General features: G+C 39.2%; 2 protein-coding genes across 3 annotated transcripts in view; one reads left to right on the top strand and one right to left on the bottom strand.

The window, feature by feature from the left end:
• Positions 1–6,348, bottom strand: part of arhgef25a (Rho guanine nucleotide exchange factor (GEF) 25a) — a 70,431-nt gene extending 64,083 nt beyond the window's left edge. The window contains exons 1-2 of one of the 2 annotated variants that reach the window (XM_058409589.1): positions 5,784–6,348; positions 1,480–1,615 (exon numbers count right to left, since the gene is read on the bottom strand). In XM_058409589.1, coding sequence (XP_058265572.1) covers positions 1,480–1,615; positions 5,784–5,879 — 232 coding nt within the window. In that variant the 5' untranslated portion in view covers positions 5,880–6,348. The remainder of the gene's footprint in view (positions 1–1,479; positions 1,616–5,783) is intronic. The other variant, XM_058409588.1, reaches the window with a different exon arrangement.
• A 3,391-nt stretch (positions 6,349–9,739) lies between these two features.
• Positions 9,740–16,636, top strand: ankrd33aa (ankyrin repeat domain 33Aa). The gene is made up of 5 exons (XM_058409381.1): positions 9,740–10,241; positions 11,655–12,011; positions 12,115–12,244; positions 12,338–12,478; positions 14,726–16,636. The coding sequence occupies exons 2-5, from the start codon at positions 11,736–11,738 to the stop codon at positions 15,556–15,558; spliced, it is 1,380 nt and encodes a 459-aa protein (XP_058265364.1). The 5' UTR covers positions 9,740–10,241; positions 11,655–11,735; the 3' UTR covers positions 15,559–16,636.
• The last annotated feature ends 1,003 nt before the right edge of the window (positions 16,637–17,639 follow it).

Here is a 17,639-nt window from a genome sequence, read left to right as displayed (position 1 = left end):
CTTCAAAATACAGCTTCTGCTTGTGATTTAGAGAATACTTGCACAGTCCTGTAATTCCAGCGAAGCCACCAGAAGGCATATTGTTCTTAATCTTTAACAGATGGGTGGTCTCCAGCGCTTCTATCCGTCTCTGAAGTAACGAGAGCCAGCGGCTCCCTATCCTCAGCAAAGCATGGTAACTCCACCCTGACCCTTTCAAATCTTATTAATGGGCCACTTAAATTGCATTACCGCAAAAAAAGAGAGCAAAAGAGAGAGACAGAGAGAAAGAGCGAGAGAGAGAGAGAGAGAGAGAGAAAAAGGCGAATCCAACTAGACTGGTCTTTCGACCTTTCGCTAAAGTAGATACAGTTTGTAAACCATTATACAGTTGTCAGCAATTAAATCCACAACTTAAGCACAGCTTTGAGAAATCTGAACCCACATAATCCTTTGTAATTAGAGTGCAGAGAAAGTCACGTCAGTAGAACACAACACTGGCTGGTTGTGGTATCGTTGAAGGTAATATTTAGTCGATGAAGTTTTGGCAGCATAAACCATATAAAGTTGCCTCGTTTGAAATCAACTTTGTCATCACTTTCGCCCCCACCACGCGCAGCACGTTGTATGTCAGCTCACCATCTGTCCATATGGTGCAAACCTTAGTACCCAGTTCCCTCAAGGCACGTACAAAGCTCCTTTTGTTCCATTGCACTCAAGGAAAGAGCGAATGCACGCAAACAGTTCCTAGGCAAAATAACTATGGCTGCATTCGATAGGCTTTTTTTCCCCGGATTTTAAAGAAAGTCAAGCTTAGCTGCCTTTTCCGGGCATCTGGAAGTTGTTCTCAGCAGCTACTCATCAGATTTTTTTTTTATCAAAAATTAGAGGCCAGTCTGATTATCGGCATAGGCTGTGCAGTTAAAGGGTGTGGTTCATTAACCTCAGGATTACCAGTGTAACAATCCAATCTGATAAAACCCACACTACCGCTACTTATCTCTACAAAGCACAGTCACGCCCACAGCAAAACCAAAACATACGGGTTATCTCTTAATTGTGCGGTTTGTCTGCAAAGCTAGAGTTGCAGGTCAGGAATGAGTTGTACTGAGATACGTAGCGGAAACTATTATAAGAGTCATGGGCGGATTTGGCAGCTTGCGTTCAACACGAGGCTGTCCCGATGACGGAAATGCTGCTCCTAGTGGTGATTAAGAGTATTGATGAGCTTGTCAGTAAGAGCTTTTGCCTGGTCAGGCTAATAGCTTTCGGCTGATCAAAACACTGAATCATGTCATATAGAGTGGAGAGTAGATGACACTAAACTATGGCTATTCTTGACTCATGTACAGAGTAACTTTTCTATTTCTGTTGACTGCAGCATGTCACCATTCTGTTCTCAGCTGAATCTGGAAACTTGACCACTGTCACATAAGATGGATTAAAAATCTTGAGTCTGAGTTGAGCTGAACAGGACCAAATAAGGCCTCTAAATCTTACCTTCTTTGTCTCTTTGCCCTCTCTCAGGGCTTTCCCGAGATGCCTGCTCCCACTCAAGCCTTTCCTGATCCCACTGAGACTGGCTTGCTGCCTTGTGTTCGCCATCCACTGGCAGCTCCTCTGTGCCCTCTGAGTTCTGCAAAATACATATGAGAACATAAATGCAGGGAAAATATCTGCAGAATCAGTTTCCTCAAGTTAATAAAATGCACAACATTAAAGCCAACACTTGCCTCATGTTTGCAGCATCCAGTCAAGGGGCTTAGTAAAGGAAGTAGCCAATCTACTACACTGCAATTTGTGGAACATAAAAGCCCTGCTGAGCTTCAACATCTCATAAATGTCTTTAAAATGTCTCTTGTGTCTATAACAGACTTTATTTTGGCAAAGTGAATGGAACTCTAGTTCACAGTCCAGAAGTTGAGGTTTATTAGATTCTGGGTGTATCTATAGCACAAAAAAAAGTGCCTATAGCAAGCAAGAATCCGAGTCATGCCCAAGGTTAGCACAAAGACCTGACAATGGATCCCTTCTTTAAATGCAGAACCAGCTAGCTGCCTTACGAGCAAACTTAGATAAAGTAAGAATGCTAAACAACCAAAAGAAGTGAACATTAGCTAATCAATAGATAAAGTGTATGCTAGCTAACAGGAAATGAAAGATATTCTATGGTTAGGCATGTAGCTAGCACATTGTTAGCACTTCGTTTATCTATTCTATTTTTTTAATCATCCTTGTAATATTGAATCACATTGTACTAACATCCCAATAAACTGATGGCTGATTTAGACTGCTGGTACTTTCCATCCCTGACCTAGTAAACTAGCATGACAAGGTGTTTTGGATTTTCTTCTTTTGTTTGTTTTTGTTTTGAGATGCTCTGGATAACAACATCTGCTAGAACAAGCTTAGCATTATTTATTTTATGTTCTAGCTAACATGTTTTCCTGTAACTAGTTAGTCGGTTTAATAATTAATATCCTACAAAACTCATCAAGAACTTATGTAAAGTTAGATCGATGTGTGATTTCTTTTCTAGCTATGCTAACCTCCCCCTTTCAGGGATTTAGCTCTATGGTATTCTTAGAGGCTGACATGTTGAACTAGCATGAGGATGCGTTTTGATAAACACTACAAAGCACTTCTGTAAGTCATTCAGGATAACGGGGTCTGCTTAACGTAAAGGTATAAATAGTCACAAAAAAATACATAACTTGGGATTTTGCAAACTGTGCAGAAGAAAACAAAATCCAACCCTAAGCCTCACTAGCTAAACAAGCTGCTTAGCGAACCTCAAAATGTGTTACTTTTTAAAGACTAGCTAACTAGCTACTTGATAAAGATTTTCCTAGTGAAATGTTTATTGCCCTATGTAGTCTTAAACACTTTTCTGGTCCTTTCTAATGCTAACAATTCTAATGCTAGCTGTCAGAATTGCTATACTGCCTCACATGAGATCATTACAATTTACCAAATCTTAGTGTAAGAAAACATATAGGATTGATATTCCTGGTAGGAATTTTTCAAATGGTCAGGTCACCGAGTCTTATTTAGCTTCTTTGCTAGAATCTTAACAGCCAATTCACATCAGGAGCATTGTTGAGGTAAGGAACATTACATTGTGTTTTGTTCTGTCGTCCAGAGCAACATCCTGTTCTAATGTTTTTGTTTTTTTAGTGTCGATTTCCGACATAATGTTGCAGGCCAAAATGGACTCACAATCTGGATTAATAGCAAAGCCCAGGAGGTAGAAGTCACTGAACATATCACAATCTGAGTGATTAGTACCCGACGCTACCAAATGTGAGCATGCCAGCCATCTTCTCAGATTCCAAAAGTAATTCAAAGTCTGAAAGAAAGCCTTAAAAGCTTTGTGGTTACCCAAAATTGGCTGTTGTCAAAGCAGCAATAGGATCCAGTGGGAACACCAGACCAAAAAGTGAAGAGGAAGAGCAGAGCAAATGGAACAATAATGCTATCCCATATGTGGCACGGTGTCAGAGAAACCAAGGAGGATTTTTTCAGTAAACACCACGCTCCAGAGTACGTCAAACCCAGCAACACATTCAGACAGAAACAGTCCAGTGGCGTAAGGAATGCACAGATCAGAACATTACTGAAACAAAACAACCACTTCAGTAGTGCATGTCCCAACACAGGAAGGCAAATTCCTGGACAAGCACAAGGTGCATTGTTTTCGGGATGACAAAGTGCATGTTATGGACAGAGAAGCCAGCTAGTCTGAAAAGTAGACCGAAGAGACCGTTTATGTCAATCTGGCAGAGCGGACCACCTATTAGCCAATAACCGTGCTGTCCTGACACGTTGAACACTGCAGTTTCACACCTCTGACCCTGATGTCGCATCAATCTCATGACCTAACAGGTGAAACAAATACGCTCCTTGGATGAATTTCACCAAGACTTCAGGAAAAACCCTAATCCAAAAAAACTTCTAATTCCTAGTCAGGAAGATGTCTTCAACCCCCAATTTCCTGTTAACATGGCTGCTCACACTGCCGAAATTTAAGCAAAACGTTAATTTAAATGTGTTTATAGTAGCATTAACTTTAGTTCACTCAACACAGACATGTTCATTTGTTAACAGAGTTTTAAACGTAAATATATTATAAATACCTGATTACTAATATTAGCAGGCTAGCTTGTTCCTAACAAAATATGGAGGTTTTTCCACCTCGGAGCTTGAGCTTACTTCCCCTTATTTAAGAAGTCCCACTTTTTAGTTCATTATGAACGCAGCATAATTATTACATGGCATACGACGTGTCCTGAATAATTGTAAACCATTACAGGTATATTGACATCGAGTTGCCAGATTCTTTGATACCACTCTATGAGTGTATCAAATAATGTAGCAGCTGGTATAAATAAAAAAGATATCAATGAAGTTCAGATAATTTGCTATTAGTGTGTTATTATTTATTATTATACCAGCAAGACCTCAGGATATATTGCATTGCTCAACCCCTAGTCTTTTCATTATCGAGCTATTGATAGTTATTGATAGCAGATTTTAGCCTTATCAACATGACCAGCTGTCACTGTGACATTTATTATTTAAAATCTGTTTCATTGCAGTTATTGATCTACCGTAGGTCCTCGTTACACAGAACAAGGGGTTTTGTTTCTTGCTTTAATTAATTTTTTATTACTCATTACTGCTTTTAAAACAGAAAACCAAAATACGAGAAGCACTCAGACAGTCCGATTTTGCTGGGATGCGAGCCTGACGGCTGCGGTGAGGAGCTGGGCCTGCATCGTCTCTATGGTCATGGACCGATGTCTTAATCAGTGTTACTCGGTTTCCTAGGCTTGTAGGACATCCAAAATTCCTCCTAAGCACTGAGGAGAGACTGGCCTCAACATTCGTCATGGTACCCAGCCAGAACCTAATCTCTCATCAGCTTGCCCACTACTCATGTTCAAGCTCGCTCTGTCTCTGAGCCCAATTACAAATGTGTTTTATTTACTTTCCCATTTTTATCCCTCTAAAAAAATCCCTGAAAATGATCTCCTTATTTCTTTTTCTTGAAATAAATCAATACATGTTTGTTCTAGAATTAATGGATTTTGAAATGAATAAGACATGATTATCCTGATGGGCATTTTTGATAATCTATGCTACGAATATATTTTAAAATTCCCTGCTTTTTTCTAATGGACAGGAGAAAGAGGAGGAGGAGGAGGAGGAGGAGGAGGACTTGCTGCACATTTTTGTTTTGATTCCGGATTCGGTCTCCTTATCTTCTTAAGCTCCTCCACACATAACCACACACGCCGAATTTCATCTTGTCTCTGGAATGTGTTTGTAATTACAAATGGTTTCCCTGCAACGAGGTCATGCCAAGTAGGCAAGTGGTAAGGATAAGCAAGGATAGCGATAGCAATTGTTTTTTATTAGGGATTGTTAGTAAAAAAAAATAAATAAATAAATAAAATAAAATAAAGAGAGAGAGATGGTTCACAATTTATCTGATTTGTCCAGATCAGAAATGAAAAATTGGTCAGTGAACGTTATTTGCAAAAACAACTTCCAGTCTCTCTGATATGATGACAGTAATTTTGTGTTGGTTTAATAAGTAAAAAGGGTGTATGTGCTTTATTTACAAGTCATCATCAGGATATACATGTTTAAAAAGTTCTATATTTTGTCGTTTGAAGAAACACACTCATATTTCACTTAACAAGCACCTGGTGTTTATCATTTCACAGTGTCTGTCATTTACTGATTATAATGATGGAAAAAACAAACAGTACATTAAAATGAAGGCCTGGGGTACTTACCCAGTGTTGGCTAGGCATGGCCAGGGAGCTCAGCATGTCTGCCATGGCACCTAAGATATGATCAGTGCGGCCCTGGTTCTTCTGAAGAGGTTTCATTATTGCAGCAGTTCTCCCGTGTCTGTTTCTATCTTCCTCCTGTCTTCCAGAGTCCCTCTTTCTTTCCTCCAGCACAATATGGCACAGCTTTGAGCTGCAGCCCAACTCCTATTTGCCTGGACCTCTGCAACTCTCCTGTACATAAATAATTGATTGTGGAGGAGCTGAGGGTGCTTTTGTCTGGGATGACACGTGCCTTCTTTATTCCAGCACTCCTTTCCTGGCTGCTGCGTCTTGGAGAGATCGCAAGCACAACTCAATTTACTCAGGCCTCGTCCCGAATTTCTGTCCTCCCTCACTGTGAGGTCACTTCACAAAGCATCACGGCATGAGGTTAAATTCATTTCTTTCAATTCTTTATCCGTCACAGTGTCCCATTCCTTTCTCCTCATGCTCTTTGGCTTTTTAGTACCTTTCTTGCTATGTGAGGACTGACTTTCTAAAGTCTGGAGTCTCTGAAGTCTCCGTTTCTCTAGGCTGTTATTGGCTGCACGCATCTACCACCCCTTCAGAAGTCCACTCCTCCCTCTCTCCCCCCATCCATCGCTTGCTCCCTAGTGCTCACTCTTACACAAGACGCTGATTCTGAGTGTGGCTTTTTGTTTCTCCTCCTCTTCTTGGTTTCTTTCTGACATCCACAGATCAGATCTTCTCTCCTTATCTCTCTCCTGAACCCATTTAGCGGCTCATGGATTGTGTAAACACCAAATAAGGTAGCTGGATACTACAACGCTACACTAGGGAACAGGGAACCACAGTCAAATCTGTCATGAGTTATAAACAGCTTCCATATCCGAGGATTTAACTCACTTCAAAACAGGAATCGTTGAACTTTTGCCACTATCTTGCTATAAGCTGGAACAACAAGTGTATGGATATATGTGTGTATGTGTATATGTGTGTGCTACTGCATTCCAGTATCCATTATCTGTTATCAGGACTCAAATGAGTAGACTATGAATTTTGTTTAAACTGCTTCACCTTTTCCTGCACAGAGCAGACATACACATTCCACTGTCTGCAGCTTGTTCCTTCCACATCTGGCCCAGAGTCAGAATAACACCAAAGATTTACAAATGTTAGTGTGATTGCTCATTCTCAGCTGCCAAAGCCACACACAGGAGCATCAAATCTAACTTTTCCTACACATAAATATTCCTAGGATCATGCCCATGATGAGTTAAACTGGATGATTAGGAGGTGCAGAGGAACACATTTTTTTTATAAAAAAAAAAAAGGAAAAGATTTTAAAATAATTTGCTCCAGCCACTCCAAGCTGGAGCGGAGATGTGTTAAAATGGCTCATGGAAACACCACCAAGAGTCTAATAATAGTTTAGCACATGGTTTTGTTTAGAACTGGCACCGTGTCTAAACTTAGAGCTCTTCTTGTTCATCCCCCAGCTCAGCCACGGATCAAACACCAGCCTTTGAGAGGGCAGAAGAGCAAGCAGAGTCAACCCTGTCATGATAAGGCACTCTTTTACACGGACTTTCACTGACAGCTTGCTTTATTTTTCCGTCAATGGCTTTGTAATGGGTTGTAATGGCATTTCGTGTTTTGATAATGTCCTAACTGGAGAAAACAGTTTAGCAGATCTGTGATTGATTTTAGACACGTTTGATTGCTTTGGAATGAGATTCAGTCGCGTTAAACAATCTCTTGCCAGTCTCTGATGGAGGCCTTGCTGTAATACGATGTGGCTCGATGCTGATTCGGTGAACTTAATGGCATTTTGTGACATCGGAATTTCAAGTAAATGAAAACACTGACCTGGTTGTTCGACAAATAGTTCAAATAAAATATATATGTATAAAAATATAATGTATGAAATGCAACAGTTTAGTTGAACATATTGTAAATCTGGATCTGGATTCTATTCAAGTTGGATTTTTTTGATTTCGTAATAGGTTTCAGAACTAGTTTAATCACAAAACAAGATATGTTCAACAACAAAAACTGGAAAAATAACTTAACGTTTTAAATTTGGGGGTTTAATTACAGGTTAGTGGTTCTCATGTTGCTATCATGTAGGTTTGTCCTGGTCATTTGGTCATCACTACTGCAACTAGCGTCTCCCTGCACTCAATCAGACTCTGCTACTCATCAAGAATGCAACTGCATGACGTGTTTTCAACCTCCTCAAGTTCTCCCCATACAACACCATTAGCCCGCACTGGTTCCCGTAACTGTCCGGATCAAATTTAAAGCATTGATGCTTGCCTGTAAAGCCAAAAATGTAGGCACTTCCATTAAGCCTCTAGCACGGTTCGACTTCAACCGCAAGATGCAAAAAAGAGCACGAAGGCTCTCAACTGGCACCCAGATGGTGAAATGACCTTCCCCTGGATGTCCGGACATTTGAGGCACTGTCTGTCTTTAAACGAAGACTGAACACCCATCTGTTTTACCGAAGCACCTAAATAAGCACTAATTACAAATGGTGTGTATTTTTTTTGGACCTGTGACACTATTTGGCTTTCTTAGACCGTGTACTAGCTTGAGGATCTGTTTTTGATGAAGACGCAAGGCACTTCTGTCAGACTCTCTGGATAAAGGCACAAAATCCTCTAAATACAAATGTTCAGCATAAACTATTACACAACGCAATGACATTCTTTTGAAATTAGGTCAACAGAGGCACGATGTTTCAGTACCTTTGTGTTGACTCCCTCTTCTGGCACAACAGTGGAAAGACACAATTAAAGTCTAGACTAGAAAACTGATGATACGGGTTACTACAATTTAGTAATGACAAACAAGGACACATTAAAACATAATAAAGCACATCTATCAATATAGTAGTAGCAGCGCTCTTTTGCTTATTTAAGGATGTAACATCTTGCAAAAACAAACCTAAATATAATGTTTTTTCACTGGACCTGTGAGTTAAACAGCCTCTCTCTATTAAATAGCAGGTCAGCCATACTTCCTTTCTCTCCCTGTCATTTCCTGCTTCAGGTCAGCCATGGGAGAAAAGGGCAGGGGCGTCTTGCTCTCTTCCTGCTCCCTCCTCTTGTTGTCTCCTAAGTTTGGGTGACCCCGGCTGAGCAAGAACACACTCCCCATACACGTTTCCTATCATCCATCATCACGTCTGTTGATCAAGCTGTACCTCCTCGAGCTGAATAATGAGAGGAAGTACAGTGCAGAAGAACTACCCTGAGGGGGGAAACATAAAATAAACAGTAATTAAATTACACTTGCTTGATTTTTAAAGATGGAGAAGAAGAAAATGAAAACAGGGAAGGGGGGTGTGATATACAAGTTATTTAAACAATTATAAATAAAGAAATAAGTTGTTTTTTTTTTTTAAATAATATAATTAGAAGAAATCATTTCTGATGATTAATTAATCAGTACCAGACTAAAAGTACCAAATAAAAGAGAGAGAGAGGAAAATGAACTTATTTTAACTAATATCGTCACTAGTGACTGATGAAAAGTTTATTTTTAAAAAATCCTCAAAAAGACTAAGGCTGAAACATTTTAATAAGAAAATGAATCTCATCGTAGCTGTTACTCAGTTCTTGTTCATCAGAAGAAGAAAAAAAATGTACAAATGTCCGTCACTGTGATAGCAGTAGGGGGCAGTAGGATAGCAGTCTGGTCATCAAGTTAATTTCATAGTTATATATATATATAACTATATAACTATATACATATACCATTTTATTATATAATAATATACATTGTATATTTTCGTATATTTATAAATATTTACATAAGTGTATAAGTGTGTGTGTGTGAGAGAGAGAGAGAGAGAGAGAGAGAGAGAGAGAGACTATAGAGATAAATTGTTTATATCAGAAGCAAACATATTTCCCTGGAGACCCCATGGTCAGTACATTCTCTTTCTCATCTCCTCTCACTGGGATTGAAAGGGAGAAATAATCAGAGACAGATTCTTGCTTTAGCAAGCTATTACACTCAACTTTTACTTGCTAGTCTGGGAACAAATGAAGTGGTTAAGACATTGGAAGATGGAGAATAAGAAGAAAGAAAAATTCAAAGCGCTCCGAACTCCATTGTAACTGCAGAGAGAGGAAAAAAAAAAAGCCTGTTGCTGTTTCGGACAACTAATCCCCAAATCTCTTATAATCAGGATGAGCAGGAGCATGTTGCCTGACTTAAGACAGCATCTATGTAAAGGTTTGGGAAGGTTCTTCAGCTAAGTGACCTGACTGACTCAGAATTGTGGTGGGAATTGGAAACAAACAGGAGCAAAGCCTATTGCTGTGTGAATTACAAGAGACTGCCTCATTTTATCAGGAGGACAAGCAGGGGAAAAGACAAGGCAGCAAAGGGGAGAAGCGTGAGTCCAGCAGAGACACCTGGACCTTCTACTGAGTACATATTATGGTAAGGTAACAAGAGACAAGCTTTCTTTGTTTGTCAGGTAAAGAGAGAGAGAGAGAATGTGTTATTTAAAGCACCCCTTCTTTGTGATTTTTGTGATTTAGTTACCGTGGTGGAACTCTCAACCCACAATTATCAACTTATTATTCTTATTATCGAATTATAGAAGCTATTAGCCTGGCCCCTTAAATTGACAAAATAAATAAATAATCCAAAACTCAATAACTCAGAAATAAACAGAATGCTCGATAATTCTCTAAACACTGTCAACTTGGACCATAAAGTGTTCTGTCAGGGGTAGATTTAGGAATGGAAAGCTGTATGGCTATAATAAAGTATCACGACTGAGCCAGAAAGCCTTTAAAAAGCTAAATTGGAAATATATTTGTTCGAATAAATTAACTTGAATTAATTCAGCTGTCAATCATTCAGTAAGGCTAAGACAGATATTCTGTATATTTCCACACATTATTCAGTTTTAGCATCTTGCCTGAGGAGCACAGCAGGAGGAAAGGCTTGCCTAATGTTTGCTAGAGCTGTGCTGCGTTTGTGCTGCCAGCTGAACAAATCTGTTATTGGAACTGCGAGTCAGTTCTGCAAGAACAGACTGTTTATGGAAATCAACCACAATGTTTTGCCATCTTCACCCGCTGTCCGTCCCCCATCACGACACCCCTCTCCATCACCCTGCAACAGTTACAGCATGTTATCATCAGAAAGAGTTAAACATAGCCAGTCATTGGAACTTGACCAAAGGCTTGATTGGCTTGCAACGCTCTTGGAATATAACTTTCACTGATGAAAAAAACACATTAATTCAGTCCAGATAAAGGGCTTATTGTGTGTTGTGAGCAAACAGCACTTGCTGAGCTATTGCTCGTCATTAGACTTAGCTGTTTGATGTCAAAGAATGCAATTAGAGTAAATTTCATCAAGTCTCCTTGAACTAATACCTACTACTACTACTACTACTACTACTAAGAAGAGAAAGGGAGGAGAGTTGGATCACTGATGATTTTTTTAGTTGCAGAGTCATCGTGATGTGCCTGGTAAACATTTTATTACATTACCTTTTTTAATTTATCAAGAAAAATATACAATTTTTCAGCTGTGACAATCATAACATGTTCTAAGAATCATCCTGTTCATTTATAGTTTTATTCGGGTCACATCTAGGTTACAGCAACAGATTAGCACTTGTCAATCACATCTCCAGTCACCTCATGTGCACCTCAGGCTCTTTTATTCTAAGTCCATAGCACTCTTCGTAGTCTCTAACAGATTGAAAAACAAAAAAAAGCTTCAGGATGCATACCTGCTGTCTGGGCCATTTCTGTATGTTGTAATAAATGAAACTACTCTACATTGGCAAGATGTGATCTATGACTGCTGACAATTCCAACACCATGATTGCAGGTGTCTGGTCTGGCTGCAGCTGGGATACAGACTGGGATGGAGCTCCTGCTCTGTGTGTGATCTGTCATTGGTGGGACCCAGATGGCTAAAGTTAAAGTCATTGTACATGATGATCCAGACCTGGGCTTTGGTCCAGACGAGCATGACTCTGAGTCTATTTCTTGGGATGACTCAGACTCCGGGAGCATACTCTCGGATGACTCTGCCCTCCCGGACTATGAGCTGGAGGACAATATGGAGAGTGTGGTCAACACTCTGTATCAGGCATGTGCTAAGAACCAGGCTTCGTCCCTGTACAAAGTCCTGGAGAGGGGCGTGACTCAGGAAGAAGTCATGGAGCTGGATGCCAACGGCAGGGTAGGAGTTCTGCTGACTTTGTAATATTAATCTAATGACAGCAAATCTCTGAGCATTCATATCACAGTCATAAGACTTTGGGTTGTGTCCTGCTTTTTGACAGAACGGCCTTATGCTGGCAGTTTCCAAAGGCTTCGTAGATATTGTGTACGGCCTGAATCAGTGTCCATTTTTGGATATTAATCATCAAGATAATGACGGAAACACAGCACTCATGATTGCAGCACAAGCCGGTAAGCACACATTTAAATGGTTTCACTTAGAAATAATAAATTCATAAATAATCAGGGGGAAAACTAAAAGCCCCATTGTGTTGTCCACTGCAGGTTTTGTGACTATCCTAACCTACATTCTGAACTACTATTCCGGTGTGGACATTGAGCTCAGAGACCACAGAGGCTTCACTGCTCTCATTAAAGCAGCCTTGCAGGGCAACAACGACTGTGTGGCCTCGCTCCTCATGGCTGGTAAAATTGTTTAACGCATTTTCTCCCTATTTAGTCATTTCCCGTCTCCACCCTCAAGCTAGTTCTCCTTTATCACAGTAGCTATCGAGCCAAGAATTGAAATTCAATTACAATTTATTTATAAAGCATTTTGCAACAATAGGCATCGCCACAAAGCCGTTTTACTGAACTTCTGGTCTAAATCTAGATCTTTATTGAGCAAGCCAGTCACAGCAGCCTCAAGGAAAAAGAAACTCCCTGAGAAACTTTAAGCAAGGAAACCATGTGGGAAACCAGACTCTAAATGGAACTGATTCTCTACTGAATGACATTGGACACTGAGATTTTGATTATAGTTTACAGTCCAGTGAAAAAGCAAATAGTACAACGTGTGAATCTTCTACAGGACTGTTTCTAAACCTTTGGGGACCCTGAGGGACGTTCTGCTTGACATTCACACTACCCACCTCAATCATATCTCCATCTGGAGAACTCAAGGCCCCCTGCAAATCCCCCTAGTTATTTTAATGTGTTAATTACCGTATACTTTATCATTTCTGGAGTAAAAACCCATTTGTAGGAACCGGTGAGGCAGATCTAATCTTATCTGTCTAATCATATAAATCATCTGTCATTAATTCATACATTAAAGTTGTTGAGAAATGACTGTGGTATAAGAGGAATAAAGCACCTCTTACACCACCTAGCTGTTATAGGAAAATAATCCATTTCTCGGTGGTAATGGGGAAAGTGTTTTATTTCTTATTTATATATAAAATCCAGCATTTGTACAGAGCCCCCTGGCAGCCCTGAAGTCCTTAGCAACCACTTATTGTGCTTATTTCTTTCAGAAATTGCCTTACAGTATTTCTTTTGTAGACATGCATCATCATAACAGCATGCTTGAAGAAGAGTGCTAACTTATCTATTTTTTGTACACATGTGCTACTGGACTGTGATTTCCTGTATGTCACAGTTTGATCTAATGACAGGAAGGCCAATTTGATTACTTTCAACACACAGGAAATCTATTCTGGAGAAGAAAATAAATATCTAAGCTACCTTATAGCAGTGCTCTGTAGGTAAAGTTTGAGTGCTTTATGTTTAAAAAGGATATACAAAGTAATGTATCTGGAATTAAGTGCTGTCGTCTGCGTCTGCAAAGCTGAAGAACTTTGCCAAGCATCAGATGATGACACAAACATGGGGAGGTTTAAAAGTCAGATCTAAGGACATTTCTGATCCCTTTTGCTAATCTAGGAGGACTGGATTAAGAATGCGTGGACTTATCGGGACTTTAAAATCCCTCTTCATACCAGCAGGGCCTATTTCGAGCTAGAGTTCAATAAAGGCAGCAGTTTATTTACACTCATCTATTTTGGGCCAGCAGCACAGGCAAGAGAGTTGATTTATATAAACGTTACTTTTACAGAAATGCCAATGCAGTTAATACTAACATAGAATAACAATCGCTAACCCATTTTAAGATCAAATTCTATAAAATTCAACTTCACTTGCGTAACACTATTAACATCATTACACCAGAAGGTTTGCTTTATGTATTTCTGAGACTACTCTGGTGTCTTCACTACAATTTGTGTATAAATACTTATATCTTACCTTGTCTGTTTTGATTTATATTTAAGTCATGTTCTTCAATAAAAAGGCCAGAAGGGGGCGCAATGATGTTGTGTTGCTGCTGTACTATGAGTCTTATCACTACTCATGAGATTTGAAGATCAAAAATAACTGTATGAACTTCTAATATGATCTGTGATAAGGACTCCAGTAAACTTTAGTGTCATTTCTCTCATCACATGTGCTACATTTTCCATGGCATAACATAATACATCGGATGAAAAATCAGGAATAAATAAATAAATCAGTAATAAACAATAAATACCAATAATATATAAAACTATAAAACAGACTACACTATGCTGTAACTATACTGTAAACCTTAAAAACGACAGAAAAACCAAATCTACTGCACAGTAGTAATATTACTAGTTACCACTAGTAAACTTTATAAAGTCCTGAGCGGCAGTATGAACATGTAAAGTGACTTGTGCACAAATTATATATATCTTGTAAAGTGGCTACTAATCCCAATGATTCATTTTAATATAATTATAATGAAACAAAATGAATTCCGATTACTATGTGATAAGATGTACAAAGAAAATTGGGTGAGAGCCAATGTACAATAAAACATGATTTCTCCCAGGAACTTGGCCCTGTCTAACATTTCTCTCTTTTGTATTTCAGGTGCAGATATAAATTCAGTAGATGCGACACAGAGGAAGGATGTAAGAGAATGGGCACTTAAAACAGGACACTTTGAAACTTTTACAAGGCTGAGGCTACTGTCCAGCCGGCCCCGTGCTGAACAGTTCTGTGAAACGTACATCCCGGAGTGGCCAGATCTTAAAGAGCTGGTGAGAAAAGCCACAACCACAAAAAGTGCAGGGCAGAAGGTCGCCTGTCGTTTGAAGTCCACGTTCACTTTCAGTTTCCCACAGGATCCTCAGGACAACGGCGTCCTGGATCACATGGTGCGCATCACCACAAGCATCCACAGTCCACTGGTGGTCACAGGTTGCCGTCCAATTTGTCCCTCGAGCACCCCAGAGATCGGCAAGAGGCCTTTAGCCATGTCTGGACTAGTGCAGCAAAACCCTGAGCAGAAACTTAAGAGCCACATGACACACAACAGCAATGGTTCCATCTTCTCAGCCTCTTCCACCATCAGCTCCGAATCATCTATATCACTGTCCTCATGCTACTCAAACCCAGAACGTAAGAGCAGCATGTTCTCTTTGGCCTCCAGCAGTATGCGTAGACTGGTCCCACGCGGCATAGCACGCCATAACAGCATCTTCCCCACCAGCTGCATCCCTCAAATCAAAGTGACCAAGTCAGCTGACCCGACCCCTAAGAAGGAAAAGAAAAGGAAGATGTCAAAAGGTTACCTGGAACCACCTGTTTGGAAGTACAAGGAGGCGAAAATGGAGAAGAAAAAAGAGAAGAAGCGGCTGGAGAAGGAAAAGGCTCATAAGATGAAGATGGAAAAAGCTGCCAAGAAAAAGTCCAAAAACTGATAAAGAATTTCCACACACACATTTATCTAGAGTTTTAGTTCCCATAATATGTTCTAAAATCTAATGGGACAGATAGTGGCTCTGTGAAATTTAATTTTGTGTTATTTTGGATGTTTCGTTTTGTTTTTTTAACGCTGAAAGTGAAGTATGGCTGCCAGATGTTTGCATAAGTTTATTCTCCAAACAGCCATGAGAAAGAGACCTTTATTACATAAAAAATAGCAGCTCAGAGATATGGGTTTATCATGACTGTTATTTCAGTTCATGAGTAAATCATTTGCAAATGGTGTCCTATTTATTTAAAATGTTATTATTTCAAATGCAATGGGAATATTACAGTTATCATTTATCCTTGTTTGCGTTTTTGCTGATGTTCCTCTTTAAGAAACATATTTTCTTGGGTGTGTATTACAGATGAGGACAATTTCTGTCCTTCCGATCTGTAAGACACCTTCGTGATCTTTCTAGGCCTTGCTCTAAGGGGTTTATAATGTAGGAACGATTTAGAAAAATACACTCTGTGCCGTTTAGCTGTCTTGCTGTGTGTCTCAGGGATGATAGTACATTTATTTGCTGCAGTACTGTTAAAGAGCATGCTGCTCAATCAGCATCTCTATGCAAATGTTTCTACTGTGCATTTGCAATCATTTGTATTTGTAAGCCAAAAAAATGTAAAAAAAAATGTCCTGCATTTTCTTATAGCATTTTTTATAAGAAAATTTTTTTTTGGAGTAATGTGCGTTTTCCATTTTGTTTTCACAAACAATATTTGCAAAAGCTATATTTAAATATTCAATAAGTATGATAAACAAAATATTAAAATTCAAAGCAGTCCTTCGAGGCCCTAGAAACACATTTTCACATGTTTAAAAATCATTAAGATGCATTTTCATGCATGCAGAACCATAAAAATAATTTTTAAAAAATTTGACGTGCATTAACGCTCACATCTTTATCACTCTTTCTTCATGAAATCATCAGGATTGTGAATCTAGTTATTGTACCAGGCATATGTAACAAACAAATCTGTAAAAATAAAATGCGAAATACACATTCACCCAAAAAACTATTGTTTTTCTGTTGTTTTTCCCCGAACCATTGTTTCCCGTTTAGCTAGTTATCCATTTCAATGGTAGACAAAAGTAATACCTAACTTGATATCAGTAGGGGAAAAATGATTTAAAATTATAGCTCATTATTTATAGTAGCTATAGATCTTTCATTTGCTTCAAAATAAGATGTCTGAGACATCAACAATTAAAGCACAGAACAGACATTCGTCCTCCAGGGGGGAAAAAAAAGGAGGGCAGTTTGTGCTGATCACTAGGAAAATAAGATAGTGTGTGCTAATGACTGCACGCATTCATGGGAACAGCAAAGAAAATAAAAAATTCAGATCAAATAATCGTTCTTCCTCTCCTCGTCCCACTGATGTGAGCAGTTCCAGCTGGTCCTGCCACACATCAGCCAAGTGTGCAGATTACAAGCTCTGGGAAAGGAGGAGAGTCCTACTGGGAAAATCAATTCTGCTTTAAAATGCCTCACACTCTATTACACAAACAGTGTGTGCACCATATAGAACTGTTTCGGCGCTATTACACAATGTGATGCTTCACTGTCATTTTAATTGTTTTTGTTTTATTCTCCAGAATCGGACTTTCCCAACTTTGTTTCCCAACAACAATTTTCTTTACCTAATAATAAGCAGAAGTTATGCATCATCCTTGGCTTACCCACATCCTCTTGCTCCTGTCTGAGTACTTTCTTTTCCCCCCGGAGACGTGATATGTAAGCCTGGCTCCCTCACACCATTCCAGCTCTGTCTCCGTGTCTTTCTCTATATCAGACTTTTGACCTGAGAGTTAACTTGATTTAATGAGTGTTATGAAATCCATAACAGGTTTGTCTGAAAAAAATACTGTATGAATGATGCTGTTTACCTAATGAGCAGAGGTTTTACAAGACTCGAGATTTTATATAATGAAATGGAATTAGATGTTTTTAGATCAGGGGCTGATCTTAATAAATAGAGTGCTGAAAACCTACAGCATGAAATGAAGGCATACAGTGTTGAATTACTT

This window comes from Hemibagrus wyckioides, linkage group LG15 (genome assembly GCF_019097595.1).
Source record: "Hemibagrus wyckioides isolate EC202008001 linkage group LG15, SWU_Hwy_1.0, whole genome shotgun sequence".
Lineage (NCBI taxonomy): Eukaryota > Metazoa > Chordata > Actinopteri > Siluriformes > Bagridae > Hemibagrus > Hemibagrus wyckioides.
Note: the sequence above shows the minus strand (reverse complement) of the source record. Positions and strands in the feature narration are given on the sequence as shown.